The sequence below is a fragment of the Candida oxycetoniae genome, assembly GCF_023343755.2.
Source record: "Candida oxycetoniae strain CBS 10844 chromosome Unknown scaffold48, whole genome shotgun sequence".
NCBI classification, from domain to species: Eukaryota; Fungi; Ascomycota; class Pichiomycetes; order Serinales; family Debaryomycetaceae; genus Lodderomyces; species Lodderomyces oxycetoniae.
In genome coordinates this window covers 1-20,188 of record NW_026055411.1, presented here as the reverse complement: position 1 = coordinate 20,188, position 20,188 = coordinate 1, and the positions used below count along the sequence as shown (strand labels likewise).

Here is a 20,188-nt window from a genome sequence, read left to right as displayed (position 1 = left end):
ATTTTATAACCGATCTACTCTCACAATCTCTATGTGAGAGTAGTTAAATAATTTCTATTAAAATGAGCTCCAGCTCCAGTCGGTGGTTACATCGTCGACAATGCTCATTCTTCTATCACTCGTATTTGCATCTTCTTCTAGATCAGCATACCCTTGAGTAATTTTTAATCGTTTAAACTTCTTCAAGTATCTAAATTCAGGTAAGTTGTGAATGTGAGGGTTCTCTACAAGTAAAAAAGATTCTGTCACATTCAAACCCGAGTGTTCACTATTGTTTATTTTCTCAACAAGGGTGTGGTAAAGAAAAGTGCATTTTTGACATGTTTTTACATTTTTCCCTCGAAAAGTAGGATTATTCCGGTAAATTGGAATAACAAAGTTGGCCAACTTGTCCATAATAATTGTTGATGTACTGAGACAATCTGTGCAATATACTAAACCGCAAAACCGACAGTGATGACGATGGCGATGACAAGTGGGCGAGTCGTAAAGAAGGGACACAAAATAGTTGTAAAATGGCTTTTTGCAAGACATGCACGTACTGGTATTTTTCCACCAGTGTTGATGACTCGGCTCCTCTATTGTTAAACCATTCTCTGCAATATTGATAATTGTATAAGAAGCGGTTAAGAATTGCGGTGGTTTGGTTTCAGCTGGCGGTCGTAAAACTGCCGGTGTCATCATAGGTTTCCTCATTTCGTGTATCAAATTCAAGTTGGATTCAAAACTATCCCCATATATGTAATTGTTCTTTTTGTACTCCTGCCCCAAATTGTCATTTACATGCGTTGAAAACCGTCTAATTGTAGGGTTTATATCAAAGGTAGCTGGTTCATAGTTTCCAGATTTTGTAGTTGGTTCATAGTTTCCAGATTTTGTTACTGCTTCTTCGTGTTCAAGGGAAGCTGTCTTTTTAAACGAGCCCTTTCTTGGTGAGCTACTAATGTCAAAATAACCATTTCTCATTCTAGGATATCTAATTTGTTCGTCATAATCAAAGTTCATAATCTCGCAAGGTTGCAGCAATTTGATTTTGCTCTTACTAGTCCCTTGTGATAACCCGGTGGTTATATTCAGACCAGTGGTTTCAGAAGAACATGCACTTACTGGTTTTTTAGAAAACGAAAATGCCGGTAGATGCTCAATCGATGATGTTCTTGTATTTTGCAACTTTTCAACATCATTTAATAACTCCGATGGAGTGATTGGGCCCCTTATTGGCTCTTTCAACATTGGTTTTGCTAATACTGTTCTTCAAAAACCAATTGGACTGGTTACATTTACTTAAATAAATATATATATATATATTACACATGGTTACTTTCATTGTTACTTAAAGAGATAAGCTCTACCTTGGAAGCCAACATTTGCGGCTAAATTCAGCTAAAACTATTTCACTTTTAAAGCACCCTTCCATTGTTGGACAAGATGAGCCTAATGCATATATGAAGATAAAAGAAAAGAAAAGAAAACCAAATTTAATTGTCTATATGGACAATTCTATTGGCTGGTGCATTAATAAAGATAACGCAAGGTGTAATTCTATAATTGTTCGCTAAAACGAAATTCTAATTCAACAGTATAGAGGAGTGAAAAAAAAAAAGAAAAAGGCATGTGCTGTATATAACTAGTTTGCACTGTGTATCAAATTTAAGGTACTAGAGTATGTTTCCTTACCCCTTTGTCTTTCCCGCGTCCCATCTCTCAAATTACTTGGTGAGCCTGCTTATCTTTTTACTCACCCCACCCCCCCATTGATCAATTTTTTTTCTTTTTGTGAAAGTAAAAGCAAAGTTAAATGTTGATCAAAATTAGGCGAATAATTTTAAATTAGAATTTTGTGTCTTTGTAACATGACAATATGGGGAAGGGGGCATTTCAAAATGAATAACTGCTAACTTTGCAACAAAAGAACAATAAACCTATATCATTTTCCCTTCTCATTTAATTCACTAGACACTTCAAAGATATTACACATGTCTTACTTCTTGACTTTGGCCAACGGTTTTTCCCTTCTTTTTCTTCGTGATTCAATTCGTTGATACTAAAACTATTATTTCAAAAAAAAATAAAACTTTTTTTTTTTTGTCAACCAATCCTAATCTGTCCTCTCTGGCATTAAAATCGTATTTCCATACTAGTTTATATCAAGCACTGAAAACTCAATGTATTTTTTTTTTTTTAAAAAAATGTACATTTGCATACACTTTGCAATTTGACCCTCTTTTATAGAGGCCTCATCTCTACACTCACCACCATAAGAAATGTGCACATCGTACTAATCTTTTGACATATAGTTTAACTGTGACCTTTTTAGTCAACTGTCTCAAGTATGAGTCAGTGGAAGTTAGTCAATGTGCTCGACAGTGTCGAGTATAAGGCAGTCTGGAAATCACTATATGTAAAGAAAACTTTTCAATATTCACTGATATTATTCAATTAAAGTTGTAAGTTGCGATTAGCAATTGTAGCATTTGTTTTTCTACTATACAACTCTTCAATTGGTATTAGAAAATAACAATTTTACTAGAACTTGGGTAACTTGTAATAAAAACACTTTTTAATTTAATAAACAACCCTTGTTGTAAAAGGCTGTTTTGATAGCCGCTTTTCTCTCAGGGGTTATATTTTGAAGTAGTTTTCACTGAATTGGTATCAGAAATCTATGAAACCACCATTCACTAAATATACAATCTCCTTTATCTCTTTTGCTTACACGCCTTATCTATCTCTTTTGCTTACACGCCTCATCTATCTCTTTTGCTCACACGCCTCATCTATCTCTTTCATTTTTGTCACTTGGTTTTAATAAATCATAAAGTAAATATAGAAAGGTGTGGCCCTTGTCAAGCCGATAATCAATCACATACACGTATTGTCAAACTCTTTTTATTATATTTATTAAACAAAATAGATATATATTTCATCGTCAACCAAACCTGTTTGTTACCTCATTCCCCTAAAAAAAAAATCTCCTCTCTCATTGACACACATAAACATACTTGACTTGACCATTTTCCCATCAAATTGTTCTTTCCAATTCCAATGTTAACTTTAATCAAGCAATGCACTTTTTTCTAATCAACCCTAATCCCGAAGCATCAAGTAAAGGGCATATAAAATACCAGGAAAGTATGCAAAAATACAAAGAATACAACAAATCCAAAACTCTGTGCCCAATGAATACCGCATAAAAACAGCGAGGGGTGGAAGGAAAATAGCCAAGATCACAGCAACAATTTTTTCTGAATCCATTTTAACTTAATATTTGAACCAATGGTGGTGTTAATGGTAAAAAGCAAAGAAAAATATAAAGAAAACGCAATTGTCAAAAGAAAAGAGGTATTCTGGGGGCAATTTAAATTAAAATCTTAACAACCAACTCTTAATTCTTCCATCAACATCTACGCGCTACCAATTTATATCAAGTAAAAGTTGGATCTCTCGTAATTTTATTTGATAATTGAAGAGTTTGTTTATGGTCTAAGCTATTTTACCAACAACAAAAGCAATAAGAAAAGACATTAATGTAGGGAATTCTATTTGCTAAGAAGTGATTAGTCCCGGTTGAATGATCAAAAATTGTTACTCTTACATTGTAAGTAAAAAGGAAAAAAAAAAAAGGGAAGGTAAAAAAAAGAAAAAAGGAAGGAAAAATTAAATAATGAAACTCGAACACGATCATAGGTCTTTGGGAAAAAAAAAAAAGAGCCAGCCCTCCCGAGATGTGATCAACGGTGGTGCTTTTCACCGTTTCTCAAAGGCTTATATTAACAGAAGTGTGAGCTAAAAAAAAAGGGAAACAAATTGAAATCGGACTTTAGAAAAGAAGAAAAAAAAAAAAGACAAGAAAAAGAAAAGAGAACAATAGAAAGACAAAAGAGTAAGGACTTTAGTGCACATAGTGGATATGTGCTATGTCAGTTGATTATCTTTAGAACACGTTCAGCAAAGATGAATAAAATCGCGAGTTTGGTTGCTTTCTCTCTGAGTTGTTTTTTTACTATACATCAGTTAATAACTAACAACAAACTTGAAAGTATTGATATTTTCAGTGGAAAAAATAAAACAAGAATGTTTTTCTTCAATTTTGTACTACATGGATTGTAGGAAAAGATTTTAAAAAAAAAAAGAATTCCCCCGGAGGAGATTTGAACTCCCGACCACAAGATTGCGGAACTATTTCATATTACAGTCTCATGCTCTAAACCAACTGAGCTACCAGGGGTAATTTGCTGAGTACTTTGAACTTGCCTATATAATAGTCAGTGATGTAAGTACATTATCAATAAAAGAAATGCAATGGCAATGGTGTAAGCTCAACGTTAGTGTGAACCAACAGTGTAAATCCAATAGTGTAAATTAGTGTAAATCCAATAGCGTAAACTAGTGTAAATCCAATAGTGTAGATTTAATGCAAACCCAATAGTGTTTTGTTATAACGAGAATCTAGTTTTAATTTCTCCTCTGTGAACGTAGAATAAGCTTTTTCTTTTTGCACCAAAAGCTTGCAAAATTCGGTCCTTTTTTATCTTACTTTTCAAAATTTGCTTTTCCATTTGTGAAAAAAGAAACCTTAGCATCTTTCTTCATTACAAATCTCAATATTATTATTTCAACTTTTGACAGTTGTACTCATTTTTCTCAATTCCCTTTTTATCTCCTTCCCTCTATACACCTCATCAACTTTGACACCCTCCTTACTATTTGGTAAAGGTTAGAGGACAAACAAACAAAAAAGGGAAAAGCCTTTGTTACAAGCAAGCGCGAATATCCCTGGATAAATAATTAATAATTCTCAAAAACCGAGGGCCAAATATTCAAAGGAAAAAAAAAAATGTCAATGCAATGATAATGAGAAAGTGTTTTGTCAAATGCATTCATAAGAAGTTAAAGGAAGAGGAGGAGGGGGTCCCATAATTGAAAAAAAAATCAAATGAATAAACTCTGTCCCTTCTGCTTCCTTTCTTTATTTGCCTTTCTCCTTCCCCCTTGTTTCTTAAATAGATAGATCGTATGATTTTCGTTTGGTTAATATCTTCTTTTTATTGTTTTCGGCATTAACACTTTACCCCACAATTGAAACAGGCTACCATGTGTAATCTTTTAACGGAGACACCTCATAGAAATGCAAAAGTGAAAAAAAAAGCCATCCTCTTTTTACCCCCTTTATATATATAACAGTATTTTCTCATCAAAGATCCGCTTCTACCCCCTCCCACCCCCTTCTTTTTACTCCGACTTTATATCTGATATCTATCAACTAAATCACTATAATGGCTATAATATCAGACAAGAAACTTAGTAAGAACATTACTAAAAAAGATCCAGATACTACACCCAAGATTGTTAAAAATGTCATTTCCTCGTCAGAGCCACCAAATCCAGCTAAGGACCTTGCTGCTGAAAGGGCACACACAAACTGGGACCTCAAGGAAATGCACGAGTTTTTAGAAGGTAACGAAGCTAAATCAACAGAAATTTTACGTCTTTATCAGTCCATTGAGCGTGATCCAAAGTTGCAAACTAGACCTGAGCAATTCGACTTGACTCAAAAAGAAGAAAGGCAATTGGTGGCAGAGAGAATCAATCAGATGTCAAGATATATTGAGATTGAGTCATATACAAAGTTTAGAAGAAGATTGCAATTGATGACGGTTATTGATCCATCGATGGGTATCAGAATTTTGGTCAACTTGGGTTTATTTTTAAACTGTATCAAGGGTAATGGTACGCAAAAGCAATATGATTTCTGGGCAAAAAAGAAAGAGTCTGGAATCATTAAACAAATGTATGGTTGTTTTGGTATGACCGAATTGGGACACGGTTCAAATGTTGCTGGATGTGAAACAACTGCCACTTTTGATGAAGAAACCGATACTTTTATTATTGATACACCTCACATTGGTGCTACAAAATGGTGGATTGGTGGTGCTGCGCATTCGGCCACTCACACGGTTTGTTATGCCCGGTTGATTGTTAAGGATGTGGACTATGGTGTGAAGACATTTGTGGTTCCCTTGAGAGATTCTAATCACGATTTGTTGCCTGGTATTGCTATTGGTGACATTGGTGCAAAAATGGGTAGACAAGGTGTTGATAATGGTTGGATTCAATTTACAGAAGTTAGAATTCCAAGATTCTTTATGTTACAAAGATGGTGCAAGGTTAGCCGCAATGGTAACGTTACCTTGCCCCCATTGGAACAATTGAGTTATATCTCGCTTTTGGAAGGTAGGGTTGGTATGGCTGCAGACTCCTATAGAATTGGCGCTAGATTTACTACTATTGCATTGAGATATGCTGTTGGTAGAAGACAATTCAACAAGAGCGGTAGCACCCAAGAAACCCAGTTGATTGATTATATGCTTCACCAGAGAAGATTGTTCCCATACTTGGCATTGACCTATGCAGCAGCTGTAGGAACAGACAGATTGGAAGAAGAGCATACAAAATTGTTGTCGGACTTGGACAAGGGATTAGCTACCAATGACAAGTTTTTGTTGAAAAACACAATCAATGCAACAAAATCCATGTTTGTTGACTCTGGTTCTTTGAAGTCCACTTTAACTTGGGAAGCCTCTGAATTGATCAGTGAATGTAGACAAGCTTGCGGTGGACACGGTTACTCTGGTTATAATGCTTTTGGTAAGACATTTAACGATTGGTCCGTTCAAACCACATGGGAGGGTGATAATAATGTTTTGGGAATGTCTGCCGGTAAAACAATTATCAAGACCGTTCAGCAAGTCTTGAATGGAAGAAAGTTGAAGAATTCCACTTTGGAGTTTCTTAATGACGCGCCAACTTTGTCCAAAGCTAAGAAAGCTGTCATTCGTGTTAAAGAGCACTTGGATGAACCAGAGCGTGTATTGAAAGCCATTGCTGCATTGATTTCCAAGTTTGCAGTTGACTTGATTCCTATTTCGCATCAAACTTGGGATGCAATTAGTCCTCAGAGAGTTGTTTTGTCAAAGTTGAGATGCCATTACTATTTATTGGAGACCTTTATTGACAGGTTGGAGAACAGAGTCAAGGCAAACTCACCAATGAGACGGCCTTTGGAGATCACTATGAGATTATATTACGTTACCAGTATTTTGAGTCCATTTATTGCTGAGTTTGGAAGGTTTGGAGTTGTTTCGCCATCAATTACCAAGTATATCATTGCTACGTACCCTCAAGAGTTGTGTACACAAATAAGACCATACGTTATTGGTTTAACTGACTCATTCCAACAACCAGACAACTTTATCCACTCGGTGATTGGTAAATACAATGGTGATATTTATAATAATTACTTGGATGCAATTAAATTGGCAAATAGTCCAAGGAATCACAAGGCTCCATACTCGGCCGCTCTTGAAGATATGTTGAACAGACCTTCTTTGGACACAAGAGAAAGAAATGAGAGATCCAAGGAAGCAGAAGAAAAATTATCCAAATAAAACTGAAACTTTGTAACACCCTAGCCCCTCTTATGCAGTTAAAAAAAGAACCAGAAACAAAAAAAAAAAAAATACACAGTATAACACAGCTATTGCGAGGAATATTGGATATTTATTGTCAAACTTTCCTTTTTATTTTATTTTTTTTCTCTCTTTGTAATTGAATTTTGAAATGATCGCTATTAATTTTTGTATGTTGATGTAAATCAGTCATCTCTGGGTGCAAAAGAGCACCAGAAAAAGAAAAAGAGGAAGAATGACAAAATGTGAAAATTAGTAGGAATGATGGAAACAGCAGAATGAACAAAATTCTTGGCCTAAAGAGGTACATCACAGGTGTATGAAATTGATTGTCTAAAGAGCTACATTTACAGGTAGTCAGTGTGCTCCACTATCGAGCAGAGCGAGATAGTGTTTTATGGTACCAGTAAATGGCAACAGCAACAGTAGCAAGATTGGATTAAAAAATTAGGGTAGAGCAAAGCAGTATCTATGACATTCATTTGCCAAAGACAAAAGAGAAAAAAGAAAAAGTTTCTAGTTTCAACTATATATGATGTTTCGCGGTATCGGCACTTTTGGCATTCTATTAAAAGAATATGAGATGCCTTTTTCTCTCTGCCTTCTTTGTTTTCTGTCTTTTTCTTTCTGCCTTCTTTGTTTTCTGTCTTTTTTTTTTCCCTGCTTTTTCTCTCTTTGCCTTTTCTCTCCGCCTTTTTTTCTCTCTCCCGTTAATCCAATCCCTATCAAGGTTCCTGTACAGGCCCTGAATATCGCCGAATATTAAACACTATATACAGTACACCTTATAGAGAGATCGCTACCGATTCATTTTTCATCTTTTTAAATTTTTTTTTCTTCTTCTCTTTGACAAAAATTTTTCATTCATATAAAGCCCAGTTAAATTTTTCTATATATATATATATATATATATATAGCGTTTAATTTTTTCTTTTTTCTCTCTCCCTTTCCCCTCCAAAGTCTAGGGTAATCTTTTTCTGTTAACTAGTAAGAAATATCAGCTAGAAAATGTCACTTAGAACTAATGCTATTCGCATGGCTAGATTAGCCGCACCAAGAGCATCTTTATCGAAAAGAACATTTTCTTTATTAGTCAATGCTAGAGTAGCTACACCTAAATTGCCAGTTTCTTCCAAATTGGTTTCTATTCGTGGTGTTAAATCTATTAACTTTGGCGGTACTGAAGAGATTGTTCACGAAAGAGGTGACTGGCCCAAAGAGAAGTTATTAGACTATTTCAAAAACGATACTTTGGCTTTAATTGGTTACGGTTCGCAAGGGTACGGCCAAGGGTTGAACTTGAGAGACAATGGTTTGAATGTCATCATTGGTGTGCGTAAGAATGGTACTTCATGGAAAGCCGCTATTGAAGATGGCTGGGTCCCAGGTGAGAATTTGTTTGATGTTAAGGAAGCAATTCAAAAAGGTACTATCATCATGAACTTGTTATCAGATGCTGCTCAATCTGAAACTTGGGAATCCATCAAACCATTGTTGACCGAAGGTAAAACTTTGTACTTTTCACATGGTTTTTCTCCAGTGTTCAAGGACTTGACTCATGTTGAGCCACCAAGCAACATTGATGTTATTTTAGTTGCTCCAAAGGGTTCAGGAAGAACAGTGAGATCATTGTTCAAGGAAGGTAGAGGTATTAACTCATCTTATGCTGTGTGGAATGACGTTACCGGCAAAGCAGAAGAAAAAGCTATTGCCATGGCCATCGCTGTTGGATCAGGGTACGTTTACCAAACCACCTTTGAAAGAGAAGTCAACTCAGATTTGTACGGTGAAAGAGGGTGTCTTATGGGAGGTATCCACGGTATGTTTTTGGCCCAATACGAAGTCTTGAGAGAAAACGGCCACACTCCAAGTGAAGCTTTCAATGAGACTGTTGAAGAAGCTACCCAATCCTTGTACCCATTGATTGGTAAATACGGTATGGATTACATGTACGATGCTTGTTCCACCACTGCAAGAAGAGGTGCTTTGGACTGGTACCCAAGATTCAAAGACGCTTTGAAACCAGTATTTGAAGAATTATACGAAAGTGTAAAGAATGGTACCGAAACACAAAGATCTCTTGATTTCAACTCACAAGTTGATTACAGAGAGAAATTGGAAGCAGAATTGAAAACTATTAGAGATATGGAAATTTGGAGAGTTGGTAAGGAAGTAAGAAAATTACGTCCTGAAAACCAATAAAGAAGAATGGAAAGAAGAAAAAAAAAAAAGGATAGATAAACACTTTTCCCTTTAACCTCCCCGCCCACCTTTTGTGTGTGTGTGAGAGTGTGTGAATGTGTATGTGTATCAACATGTGTTTCTAAACTTAATCAAATGGTCAAAAGAATGACTCAAAAATTTCACAATCTTTTCAATTCATTTACTATTTTATCCATGCTTTTTTTATGATTTTTTATCGAAAGAAAGATACGTTTTATGTATATATATATATATATGATTGCATAGGAACGAGCCATAAGGTTTGTTGAATAAACAATTGTGCTCGTTATGTTTTTACATCCATTGGAGTGTAAAAGATGTATCATCTCTGAAGAAGATTTTTTTTTTTATAGAAAGTTGCTACCAACCGGTCGTATAAGGAAGCTGATCTATAAACTCTATCGGTATCATTTATAATTAGCTATTAAACGAAGTAGCCAGGTGGCCAGAATTTCGCTCCCTCTTTAAAGGAATTTAGAAAAGACGTTGAACAAAAGTCAACAGCTATCAAAAAAGTCTTTGTCAATGATTAGGAGTAGTGTTGTTGATGATGAAGATGATGCATGGTCATACTCATTCCCGCCATCGAATGAATCGCTATCTTTAGAATCACCCCAGCAACCTAATTCTAAAATGAATCCGCAACTAGTAAAGCTCAGGAAGACGGAGACCAGTGATTTACAGCAGGTAAGGCAACAGACGAACGGGGGCGAAGTTATGGACGGGTTAAAGCCACTGGAGTTTACTGAACCAAGCACAAATGTGAGGTCCGCGATATCGATTTCCACAGCTTTGCAAAAGACTCCATTGAATCCATTAACAACGAGGGAAGATGCTAATTCAGTGATATCCAAGGATTCAAACAATGCATCCCCCAACGAAAACGCAATTAACGATAATGAAAACCCTCGACTATTGAAGAACTTGAAGGAATACGAATCCTCGAATCGGCTATATGCCAACAACAGCAACAATAACAGCAGCAACAACAACAACAACAACAACAACAACAACAACGCTAACAAGGAGCTAGAAAACCAACAGGTGGCGTCACCTAAAATCATTACGTATCGCAAGTCCACGAGAACCGTTAGTGATGCGACTTTTGATTCAATGGTATCAGAACCTACCACTATGGCCACGTCGCCTCCTCCTACGAGAAAGTACGATAACAAATTGTATACAGATGAGTTTTATAAAGACACCAAATATCGGTACGCCATAATGAAGAGAAATATTGAGTTCCACCAGCTATTCAGATCATTGGATCTTACAGATAACTTGCTAGATGATTTTTCATGCGCCTTGAGCCGAGAAATTTTGCTTCAAGGTCGTTGCTATATTAGCGAAAGCTACTTTTGCTTTAACTCGAGTTTGTTGGGATGGGTGACCAACTTGGTCGTTAAGTTTGAAAATATTGTTAAAATCGAAAAGAGATCAACAGCGGGATTGTTCCCAAATGGTATAAGCATTGAAACAGATGAGGGTGCCATCCATACATTTGCCACTTTTTTATCGCGGGATCAAACTTACGATTTAATGATTGCAGTTTGGAAGGGGAAAACTGGTCGTACTAATGATGACCAACAGGCAAGAACGAGTAAAGATGAGAATGTACATGGTGTGAGCGGCATTTCAACAGCGATAACGTCTCCAAAGATTCAATCGTATATAATGTCTCTAGATGGAGATGATGAAATGCCAAAAATAAATAAGGTGAAGAAGAAAGGTAATGAAAGAGAAGATGACTATAAGGAAGAAGAGGAGGAAGAGGAAGATTTTTATGAAGATGAAGGTGAAGGTGAAGAAGAGGAGGAGGAGGAGGAGGAGGAGGAGGAGGAGGAAGAGGAAGATTTTTATGAAGATGAAGGTGAAGAAGAAAAAGTGTATGAGAATGAGAATGAGAGTGAGAATGGTGGATCTTGGAAGCGAGGATTGAAGAATCGGAAGATTCTGGATGCTTCAAAAGGTCAACGACTTATTAAGTTGAAGCCAGATTCACCATATACGAATCGAGGACCAGATGCTCACCCACCAACAACACCAAAATATGATAGATACCCACAGGAAGTGGAATTAGTAGACGAAACATTACAAGCGCCAATGGGCGTGATATTTTCGATCTTATTCGGATCGTGCACAAAATTTCAAATAGAATTCCTTGAAAAGCACGATGGTTCCGAGATATCGGAAATAGCTGAATTTCATCCATCTTACGATGATCCAGCGGTATTAGAAAGGGAGTTTACATATCGACGAGCTTTGGGGTATTCGATTGGACCAAAATCCACAAAGTGTGAAATCACTGAAAGAATAGAGCATTTGAATTTTGCTGATTACATAATTGTTACAACCACCACGCTGACACCGGATGTGCCGCTGGGAGGTGTTTTTGCAGTTAAGACAAGATATGTGTTCTCATGGGGCGAGAATAATACCACAAAATTACTTGTTACCCACTATGTAGAATGGAAGGGGAGATCGTGGATGAAATCGGTAATTGAGAAGCTGTCGTTGAGTGGGTCTATGACAATTATGAATCAAATGATGCAGGAACTTAAAGCGGAGATTTCAGAAAACGTTTATTCTACTGGACATCCAACCACGAAAGTACCAAAGAAGAAGAAGAAGAAGAAAAACGGCAAAGAGAAGTTTGTTGCTGCCAAAACGGAAAAGGAGGCGCATTCTGCGGGAAGGGTTTCTACTGGTACAACAAATATATCAAGAGTCTTGTGGCTTTCCATGTTCTTCTTGATATTCTTGGTACTTTTACTACAATGTATTATTTTACGCAAGCTTGCTACAATGAGTAAGATTATGGAAATTAACGTTACAAAATATCAGTGAAGGGAAGAGAAGTGGTAAACATAAAAAAAAGGGAAAAATAAATAATTGAAAATCGATATATCGATATGCATCATGGTATGCGCTATAAGCTTGCAAAACCACGAAATAGTTTATGTACACGTCATGTCTCTCTCTCTCTCCATTTTAATCAACAGACCCTTAAACCGTTGATTTCCTCTGGCTCGAATCGTTCAATAACATCCATATTCTCAACAGTGTGAACAATTATTTCGTCACAATCATCATTTAATTCGAATATGAACAATCCCAGTAAAACCCTCTCTAACTTTTCCGGATCCTTGGTCAACCCCATCATCATCGACGCAAGTTTCTTGATAAACCCCGCCACGTTTTGTATTTTTTTATGCTCCATCAATCTGATCGTGTCCTCTTTTGACCATTGATGAGATCCCAAATTTGCATCCGAGGTGCTTGCCACTCCCAAGTGCTCACAGTTGGGCATGCACGTGTTCCAACGAATATATATCTTTGTAGAGTTGCTAAACATGCACTGAGGGTCTCGAGAGTTACTTAGTCGAATACTTGTAATGTGCAATTTAACACGGGGATTAAGTATCACAGATGTTATGAATAATTGTATTGCCTTGCATGCGCTGAAATATGCGAATGTTCCGTGAAGCTTTGGTAGCATGGACTCGTCAAATTGTGATGGACATATTCGTAGAAACACATCTTTGGAAATAAGGTCTTTAGACAAATTGGTGGCCAATATGTTTGGTACCTGTCTTTTCAACTCGTTCATAAGGTTCAGTAAATTTATTTTTCGTTGAAGTTCTTTCTTGTCGATTTGCGGTTCCTCTTGAAAGCTGGTATGATGCTTGCTGAATCTGTGACAGGGTTGAGGGTATAAGGATGAGATATGGTTAACATAACCCTTTGTGTGATGCTGCAATGTCGAGTGATGATGAGGGTCGTGGGGCTGAATTGTGTCTATTTTTTGTACTTGCGAAAACCGTCTTGCTATTCGTGGTAAAGTTGTGAGCTTTATTGGCTTTAGTAGACCAATTGATTTTTTACAATGCATCATACAAACAACTCAAATCATATATCCAAATAGTGTATACGGTATTGGAAAGCCTCTCTTAGTAATAGATGGAAAATTATTTGAAAAGAATAACCTTTCCTCTCTTCTCCTAATCTCTCTCTTTCTCCCTCTGCTACATATACTTTTTTTTTTTATTGTCTGTGTATTGAAATCTCTTACTTCTTATTCATTATAGTTAAAAATGCAACAGCATAAATGCAAACCTATACACGTTGTTGAGAGAGATAGAGTTTCGATAAAGTATACGAGGTACACGGAGTATACTTAAGAACTGTGAAAGCTCTACTCCTTTCCTCCCCTCCTTTTCTTTACCCTGTGTCTTTTTTGCTTTTTCTTTCTTTCTTTCTTTTACACTTTACTAAGAAAAAAAAAAAAAAGGACCCATATATATATATATAAAATCAATTGTCAACTGAGACATTTCCATCAATAAAGGGACACCTCTGACTCTTGTTGCTTGTCAAGACATGCTCATTAATCCAATCATTCGCTATGTATCTCATTCCGCAACTCATACAAGCACCAGATAAAGGTAGTTTTTCCCCTAATGTGTTTGCATTCTTACCCTTTCGGTCATCAAATGCAAAATGTACATGAAGTAAATGCTTTTTGTAATCATAGGGTCTATTGAAATTCTGGGTCTTGTGATTGCACATCTCTCTCGGATACACGCACTGAAACCTACCGACTTCATTATGAATACGCATGTGGCGAGTTAAATCCCTGCTGATATATTTATCACAAACTGGACAAGTAGCCCCCTTTGAAATTCTCTTTTTTGATGCCGATCTGGTGAGGTCATTTTGCTCATTAAATTGTCGCGAGTCTGATCCTTCCGATGTAGCGCTTGTAGCACTACTATTAGAAAGCGTCTTCTGCAAAGTTGTTGCTGTTGTCGTCGCTGTCAAGGAAAAATTCCCATCTGTTTCTTCAGGGTTGGTGTTTAAATAAGTTGTGATGTTGAACTCTTCCAAATCTTCGGGGAATTGCGCAGCTTCGGTGAATTTTTCCCGTTCACTAAATATAGCTGCATTATTTCCTGATGATAATGATGATGGCTGTGCTTGAGATGATGATGCAAGGTTGTCAAAGTTTAGCCTTAGTGGCGAAAAGGACTCTTTGAAAGCTTGTTTTGAGTGAGAGGTTATCTGACCAGGTGGTATCAAAGGACCTTCCTGCAAGTTGAATTCACTAAAAGAAGTAGCTTCTCCCAAACCATTACCATTTTGTTGCACATTTTCTGGATTTTTTAAGTAGCATTCAAAAGTTTGATTGAAATTGTCAATATTGTGATCTTTAACACGAGGAGAAAAAAATCCACCATTATTCAAAGTGCCGCCGTTTTTCGGCGTATTATCAAATTCAAAATACTCTTTGGCTCCTGTGGGTGGATCATTAGAAGGAGTTAAAAGAAACGACGGAATAGTAGTTTCATATTGGGTTGTTTCATGTAGATCCATTTCTCTTCGTATATCATCATTCTCAAAAGCAGGTGTAAAAGATAGTTTCAGCAAGTTGTGAGCCGCTACTGCTGTGCCACCATTGCCGACACCGTTGTTGTTATTGTTATTATTGTTGTTGTTGTTGTTGTTTGAATGTCGGTTCCAATAGTCTGCTCCCGAGTCGGATTGTGATGAGGTAACCAACCTAGTAGTATTTATTGGTTTTTTATTTACAGCATCAAGCTTCAAATGAAAACCTGGTTTCTTCCTGGGTCTGCCTCTTTTCAATTTGATTTTCAGGTCGTAGATTGCTTGTGTTGGTTCATTGGCATTAGCGGCAGGCATATTCTTTAGATTCGGAATTATATTGAGGCTTTGTGGTGAACTTGTTGGAGGCTGTTTTGAATATGCCAAGACATTATGTCCTTGCAAATTAGTGGATGTATTGGCACCTTTACTGTCATGTGGATACAGTGCGGTAGAGAGTGATTGGGGATTATGATTTTGAGGAAAGTAGTTTATTTCGTTTGTCGGGGGGTACCCAAGAGACAAGTCTCTATTCCGTTGCTGCTGCTGCTGCTGCTGTTGTTGTTGTTGTGGGGGAGAAGGAGATGGTGGTAACTGCGAGGGCTGGGGCTGGGCTTGATAAGGATTATGTATTTGCTGTTGTGAGAAACCAGGTTGTAATTGCTGCAAACAAACCTGTTCCTGATCAACATGCTGCCTATTCTCTTCACTTATTGCATATTGATTTTGATCAGGCTGTTGAGTATACAGATGGCCGTAATGCAGGATATAAAAATCGTCTGTTTTGTTTTGTGATCCTTGTTGTTCCATAGTTTGATTGTTCTGACTTTGATTGTCAAATGCAGTGGTGCGTATATTTATATCAATTGGAGGAAGGTGTTGGTAATTATGCAGATCATAAAACCTGTACATATTTGCAGCATTACCTTGAGAGTACAGATGCGAAAGGAATTCGCCATTCTGGGGTAAATTCTCATTATTAGTCAATAATTGTTGGATTTGTTCCTCAATATTGTTGTTATTGTAGTAGTCCTCAATCCTCGAAGATGGAACAGATATGGCCGTCCTAGATGTGAAATATCCCAGATCTTGATTCGCACCAAGATCGTATTCATATTCAGTGTGAATCCCGGTTCCCAATTTGCTACTTTGCATTGCGTCAAATGAAGGTTTTCTCAGTGAACTTGGATTGTGGAGAAAAGTCAGATTATTTGTAGTAGTTGAAGAATCTTTCTTTATTTGCTGCTGCTGAGAACTTGGCGTTGTTTTGTTATAGTTGAGATATAGCGACTTTGTCAACTGTGCATGATATTTTGCAGACTTTCCAAAATACGAGGAGTTGCTAGAGCTAGAACTGCTGATCTCATTCAATGTCATAATCTCAGTGGAGAAAAAACGAGTGGAAAAAGTCAACTATTCTCTTGATAGGCTCTATTTTCTCTGAAAACGACAACGTAGACAGTTTTTTCTTGTAGAGAAGTAGACAGATTTCCTTGTAAAGCAGATAATTTTCCTTGTGAAGTAGACAGTTTTCCTTGTGGACTAGATAGTTTCCCTTGTGTTTCTTTCTAGATAATACAAGTTAATGTGATATTTCGATATCGATTATACCGATGTTTTTTTATTTTTTTTTTTATTTTTCCTTCTCAGTGAATAATTTTGTTTTATTTTATCTGCTGTAGATTGAAGTACGATCAAGTGTTACTTCTCTTTTTCTGTGTGCTTGTCAAACACAATGTAAGCTTTTTTTTTTTGACGTAAATAACGCAATTCAATAGGAAGAACAGATAGGCATCTATAAAGGTCAGGTCAAATATAGTTTGAAATGGCGAGATCTGGGGGCGAAATTTAATGAAACATGTATATTATATTGTCACATTTTTTTTTCTTACTTACTACTCTCTCTCCATTGGGAGTCATTTGCTAGAATTCCTATATCTAAAAAAAAAAACACTACCAATTTCTTGGTTATTTTCCTTAGTTTACTGAAAGTTCTCTCAAAGATGAATTTTTATCTTTGCTATTTAGAAAAATACCATTTCGACAAGGTTGCACGAACTTCATTTGAGTAAGCTTCTTTTTAAACGGTGACCTTAAATTAACTTCTATTTGTGTGTGTATATATGTCATTTGCCCCATTTTTCGGTTTGAACGGGGTGATATTGTTCATCATCTTAGAGGAGGAACTGCTTTTTATAATGGTGGGGGGTTCCCCCACCCCCCACTCCACCCCTCCTTAGAAGTTTTTTCGCATCGGCTTTAAAAAGTGATTTCGGAAATGAAAGCTTCAATTTTGAAATGACACACGGGTTGTAATTTTGGTCGTTTGGCGTGACAGGGATAATTATTTATCTCGTCGTAGTAAGCTTTGTCACTTCAAATTTCAACCTGTTTCCACTAAGCCACAATTTTTCATCACTTTAACTGACTTTTTTTTCTTTTTTTTTTTTTTAAGGCTTTTTTTCTTTTGTTAAGTCGATTGTAGTAGAGATCTTATTGTGCATTTTTAAAGTTTGCGAAAGATCTTGACCCCCTTTTTTTCTGTGTTCTATGAGATCTTGGAGAAGGAATGCAAAGAGAAAATTTCGTGGAGATGCGATCCAAGATATGGAATGAAAAACAAATACAAAAACAAGAGACAAGAATCAAGACACAAGAATTAAGAATCAAGAATCAAGAATCAAGAATTAAGAATCAAGAATCAAGAATCATGTGACAAGAATCAAGAATTAAGTGACAAGAGATAAGAGACAAAAAATCAAGAATTAAGACTTTACAATTTTGGAACAGGCACTTGGAAAAGAAAAATGATGAAAATTTCTGCTTGGAAAAAGCGTTTGAAATCAACACTTTTTTGTGTATAATGGAGTGGGGGGAGGGGGGGGGGGACAATGCAGCAGATCAAAGATTCAAGCAAAGTTAACAAAATTAAGTAGTTTCAAGTTTTCAAAAGGTAAACGCTAATTAGATTACATGAGAGAAAAGTACAAAAAAAAATTTTTTTTTCTCTAATCTCTTGATGCATAGCTGTTTCTCATGCAACCAAGCCCCAATTTATACAATCTTCTATGCTTGTTTGAAGACAATAGTAGGCTAATAACTGAACTGGTATAATTATTTATTACCATCAGTTTCATCGATGTGATAATTCATAGTGAATTTTCAAGTCGATTGTTTAGATTTTCTCTGACATCTCCTGTTCACAAGTATTTCTCTGACATCTCCTGTTCACGAGTATTTCTTCCGTTTAAGTAATTGATTTTTTTAAAGACTCAGTTTAATGTCCCACAGATGTTAGCCAGGCTATCAAAAACCATTAATCGTACAACAGGGCTCATGAAACAACTAATGAGGACATAAAAAAGCTAATTATTTCTGCTGCACGGTTTTATAGGTTTAAAAAAAAATGAATTAAGAACTTGCAACAGTTCATTGACCTATTATTGTAATGAAAGTATATCTCAAATGCTAGATATCCTTGACTCAAAATAACTTTTTTTCCTAATTTTTTTTTTTTTTTTTTTTTTTTGATGTAAATAATTTGCAACTAATCAGCACGCAAAAATTAAAGTTGGGCTTTTTACGCAGGAAAAGGTTGCTAACTTATTATTTCCTCTAAGCACAGCTTTCGCCACCTATTTGTATACTTCCACAACTCGTGGTATAACTTATATTATAAAAAAAGTTCAAGCATATTGACCTATTCTAGTCTCAATGTCTCTCACATATTGAGCAATCTCAGTCTCAATGTCTCTCCCATATTATATGGCGAGAGGAATCCGGCAATCTTATATTGTATGCATTTTTACCTTTTTTTTTTTACCTTCTTTTTTAGGGGGTAGAAATGAATGCTTTTTTAAGAGGTAAAAAAACACATAGTAAACTAGCTAAAATGGCGAAGAAACACCTTCACCTTTTCAGCCTACTTCACAATTAACGTTCTTTTCTTTTTTCTCTTCTTTTGATTTAAATAACATCAAAGCACCTTTTTGAAACTATCTTAAAAGTAAATTTTTAGGTGGTTTTTTTTTTTTTTTTGTTTTACCCACTTTGCTTAACGAATAAAATTGGTAAAACCACATTGTACTTACCGCCAAATGAGAAGCGTCTTTTTGAGGTGGATGAATGCATTAACTACGTTTCAGGGCATGTAAGATACTGCTAATGGGGTACTACTTTTTAAAGGAGTAAAAATTATACAGTAGCATCCATTTTTGAACAATTCTTCAAACCAAACTATATACTCTTTCAACTTATTGAGATCTACTCTTTTTTGAGTTCTAGTTATATTACCACCATGAGAAAAAAGTGGAAAAAAGTGACAGTTTTTATTCTTCAAAGAACGGGCATCGTTTCTCTGAATCTTTTGTAAGGATATGGTCGCTCAACCAATCTTGGCTGGTAAATCGATACCCACACATGCAAGTTCCCCAAAACCCCAATTTGCTACTCAAATTATGCAATTTTTTAACACTCGGATTATCAAATTTAAAATGTCTATTCAATAAATGCTTTTTATAGTCATAAGGGCGATTAAACTTCCCCAGTTTATGATGACATTGATTTCTGGGGAATTTGCAGATAAATCTGGAGTGGATTTGGTGCGTTCTCATATGACGAGACATATCTCTTGTTGCTCTTCTACCACATATACTACAAACTTTATGATCTACAAATCTATGTTCCACTGAGGGTAGAATCATTGCTGAGTTTGCATTGACAAGCGTTGTCATATCGGGATATTGGTTGACATCGATGTTGTTGGGTATTTGAAAATTCGCTAATGAATTCGTGGTTGAAGACTGAATATGGACTGCCGCTGAAAATAACGGCACATGATTTACAGAGGAAGAAGGCAGGAATTGGGATTGTATTTGTATGCTAGATGAGATAGAATGATTCAGCAAATGAGCCGCGAGCAATTGTGGTTGTTGTTGTTGTTGTTGTAGTAGTAGTAGCTGTTGTTGTTGTTGTTGTTGTTGTTGTTGTTGTTGTTGTTGTTGTTGTTGTAGTAGTAGCTGTTGTTGTTGTTGTTGTAGCTGCTGTGGTTGTTGTTGTTGTTGTTGTTGTTGTTGTTGTTGTTGTTGTTGTTGTTGTTGTTGTTGTTGTTGTTG

General features: G+C 36.2%; 6 protein-coding genes across 6 annotated transcripts; 3 read left to right on the top strand and 3 right to left on the bottom strand. All coding sequences in view use genetic code 12, as the record gives it.

Moving 5' to 3' along the window:
* Positions 1-57: 57 nt before the first annotated feature.
* Positions 58-1,233, bottom strand: KGF56_002130 (uncharacterized protein; the record flags this gene model as incomplete). The annotated part of the gene is made up of 2 exons (XM_049323326.1): positions 58-224; positions 591-1,233. 2 exons carry the CDS (start codon positions 1,231-1,233, stop codon positions 58-60), a joined length of 810 nt encoding a protein of 269 aa, XP_049180790.1.
* A 4,043-nt stretch (positions 1,234-5,276) lies between these two features.
* PXP2 (Pxp2p) lies at positions 5,277-7,448 on the top strand (the record flags this gene model as incomplete). Its single annotated transcript, XM_049323325.1, has 1 exon — positions 5,277-7,448. One exon carries the CDS (start codon positions 5,277-5,279, stop codon positions 7,446-7,448), a length of 2,172 nt encoding a protein of 723 aa, XP_049180789.1.
* Positions 7,449-8,477: 1,029 nt separating this feature from the next.
* Positions 8,478-9,671, top strand: ILV5 (ketol-acid reductoisomerase; the record flags this gene model as incomplete). The annotated part of the gene is made up of 1 exon (XM_049323324.1): positions 8,478-9,671. One exon carries the CDS (start codon positions 8,478-8,480, stop codon positions 9,669-9,671), a length of 1,194 nt encoding a protein of 397 aa, XP_049180788.1.
* Positions 9,672-10,217: 546 nt separating this feature from the next.
* Positions 10,218-12,539, top strand: KGF56_002127 (uncharacterized protein; the record flags this gene model as incomplete). The annotated part of the gene is made up of 1 exon (XM_049323323.1): positions 10,218-12,539. One exon carries the CDS (start codon positions 10,218-10,220, stop codon positions 12,537-12,539), a length of 2,322 nt encoding a protein of 773 aa, XP_049180787.1.
* Positions 12,540-12,687: 148 nt separating this feature from the next.
* KGF56_002126 (uncharacterized protein) lies at positions 12,688-16,451 on the bottom strand (the record flags this gene model as incomplete). The annotated part of the gene is made up of 2 exons (XM_049323322.1): positions 12,688-13,490; positions 14,123-16,451. 2 exons carry the CDS (start codon positions 16,449-16,451, stop codon positions 12,688-12,690), a joined length of 3,132 nt encoding a protein of 1,043 aa, XP_049180786.1.
* A 2,951-nt stretch (positions 16,452-19,402) lies between these two features.
* On the bottom strand, positions 19,403-20,188 carry KGF56_002125 (uncharacterized protein; the record flags this gene model as incomplete). The annotated part of the gene is made up of 1 exon (XM_049323321.1): positions 19,403-20,188. A coding segment is annotated over one exon (786 nt), but the record flags the coding sequence as incomplete, so codon positions are not given.